Raw genomic sequence first — 2,270 nt, forward strand, 5'->3', positions numbered from 1 at the left:
ACACACACACACACACACACACACACACATACATATACATACACACACATATACATACACACACATACATATACATATACACACACACACACACACACACACACACATACATATACACACACATACACACACATACATACACATACACACACACACCTCTATGTACATTTATTTATTTAGATTTATTGTATTGATGTTTTTATTTATTTATTTAGATTTATTAATGTTAACAAACAATAAGTCTTTACATAATTAGACGTAATGCTTTTTGTTTCAGGCTTATTTAACGGGGCTTTGTCAGTTCTAATAAATTCGGCAGAACTTATTGTTTAGCTGAAAAACCAGAACAAATTACCTTTTTACTCATGAATAAGAAATGAAGATATTAGAAATATAGGCTGCTCTTCCCACTGAAGCTCTTTGAGCTTTTGAATTTCTCCTTCGTCTTTTCCTTCCACCGTTGATTCCCGCACACCGGCTTCCATCTTGGGAAAAGGGGGGGTGTGGGGGGGGGGGGGTAATATAGTTATTGTAATTGTGTTGTCGGTCGTTGAAGTCAAGACGAGATTGCTTTTGACGTGCAAATATTTCAGATTGAATTGGGCTAAATGAGGTTTGGGAAACGTCGCTGGCATTCAGCAGGTTCTCCTGTTTCTCTTCTGTAGAAGGTTAATAGTGTCTGCTCTCCGTCAATGAGTCGGTGGACTTTACTGTGTCGTTCAGCTTCAGGAGCAGCCGCTCTCTCCTCTCTCTCTCTCTCCTTCTCTCCTCTCTCTCTCCTTCTCTCCTCTCCTTCTCTCCTCTCTCTCTCCTTCTCTCCTTCTCTCCTCTCTCTCTCCTCCTCTCCTCTCCTCCTCTCCTCTCTCTCTCCTTCTCTCCTCTCTCTCTCCTTCTCTCCTCTCTCGGGGTGAGAGGGAGTCAGCAGGTCGCTTTATTCTGGAAACGTGCAGCACGGAGGAGCCTCAAAAAGAAGGATGAAAGTGTTGTACGAGAGTAATCAACGGTCAGCTAGTGTGTGTGTGTGTGTGTGTGTGTGTGTGTCGAAGGTTGAGCTACCAGTGAGCCACGTCATTAAAAGCATCGTAGGACGTGACGCTAAATGTTTCCTCCCCTCTCACAGGTACGGAGACATGGTCCCTAAGACGATCGCGGGGAAGATCTTCGGCTCCATCTGCTCTCTGAGCGGGGTGCTGGTGATCGCCCTGCCCGTCCCCGTCATCGTGTCCAACTTCAGCCGCATCTACCACCAGAACCAGAGAGCAGACAAGCGGCGGGCGCAGAAAGTACAGGTGAGCACACGTTTTTTTACTTCCGTTCAGCCGGGCCTCGAGAGGTTTGGACCTCCAGACACCCAGACTGTGACGTCTGGACTCTGCAGGGTTCACGTCTTCCCCGAGACTAATGACGACAATGCACACCGACTTACATTCACATGAGCAGCAGGTGTGTGATGCATAGTCAGGACACGTTCCCTAAACCCCGACCTTCCCGTGTTCTCGTTGCTGTGCATATGAACAGATCCGTTTTGGAGGATTATTTCCCCTCTCGCTGGAGTCAGACAGTACTGATACTTCATCATCTTCAAGGTTAGCCGAGCGTAGCTCAGGTCTGAGATTTGAAGAGGTCTACATTGACTGCATGTTGTGATTTCCATACATACAATTTATATATATGTAAATTTACATTATAACACTAAACGTCAGATACATTTCCGGTTTACATATTCAAGGCTGATATAAGGATCTTTAGCTCCACTTTATAATATATGTTCATAAGCAGCGTCTTGATGGTTGATTGGTTGATACAACATCAGCTAACGCTTTTTAGATCAACTATAACGAGAATAATCATCAGCACGGACTAATGGCATTAAAGCTGCACATTTGCTCTGCCAAAAACTCAGAGACATCTTTTCTGTCGTATTCTACATTATTGTTTTGTTTGTTTTTTGTTATTGAATAAGAAGCATTTTTCAAAAGGTTTGCAGTTTTAAGCATCGTGACCTAAGTATCGGGACTTAAGTATCGTGATAATATCGCATCAAGGCCTAAGAACCACGATAACATCGTATCAACGTTGTATTGTGATAACATCGTATCCTGACAACATCGCATTGTGACTTAAGTATCGTGATTATATCGCATCTGGACTTCAGTGTCGTGGTAATATCGTATCGTGACTTCAGTGTCGTGGTAATATCGTGTCGTGGTAATATCGCATCTGGACTTCAGTGCCGTGGTAATATCGTATCGTGACTTCAGTGTCGTGGT

General features: G+C 43.7%; 1 protein-coding gene across 4 annotated transcripts in view; it reads left to right on the plus strand.

The window, feature by feature from the left end:
* The window catches only part of kcnd3 (potassium voltage-gated channel, Shal-related subfamily, member 3), a 124,238-nt gene that overhangs the window by 103,849 nt on the left and 18,119 nt on the right, over nt 1–2,270 (plus strand). For all 4 annotated transcript variants that reach the window (XM_031878106.1, XM_031878108.1, XM_031878107.1 and 1 more), the window contains one exon: nt 1,121–1,289. In XM_031878106.1, the coding sequence (XP_031733966.1) occupies nt 1,121–1,289 (169 nt within the window). The remainder of the gene's footprint in view (nt 1–1,120; nt 1,290–2,270) is intronic.

The sequence above is a fragment of the Anarrhichthys ocellatus genome, unplaced genomic scaffold, assembly GCF_004355925.1.
Source record: "Anarrhichthys ocellatus isolate YVR2014 unplaced genomic scaffold, GSC_Weel_1.0 scaffold162, whole genome shotgun sequence".
Taxonomy (NCBI): Eukaryota; Metazoa; Chordata; class Actinopteri; order Perciformes; family Anarhichadidae; genus Anarrhichthys; species Anarrhichthys ocellatus.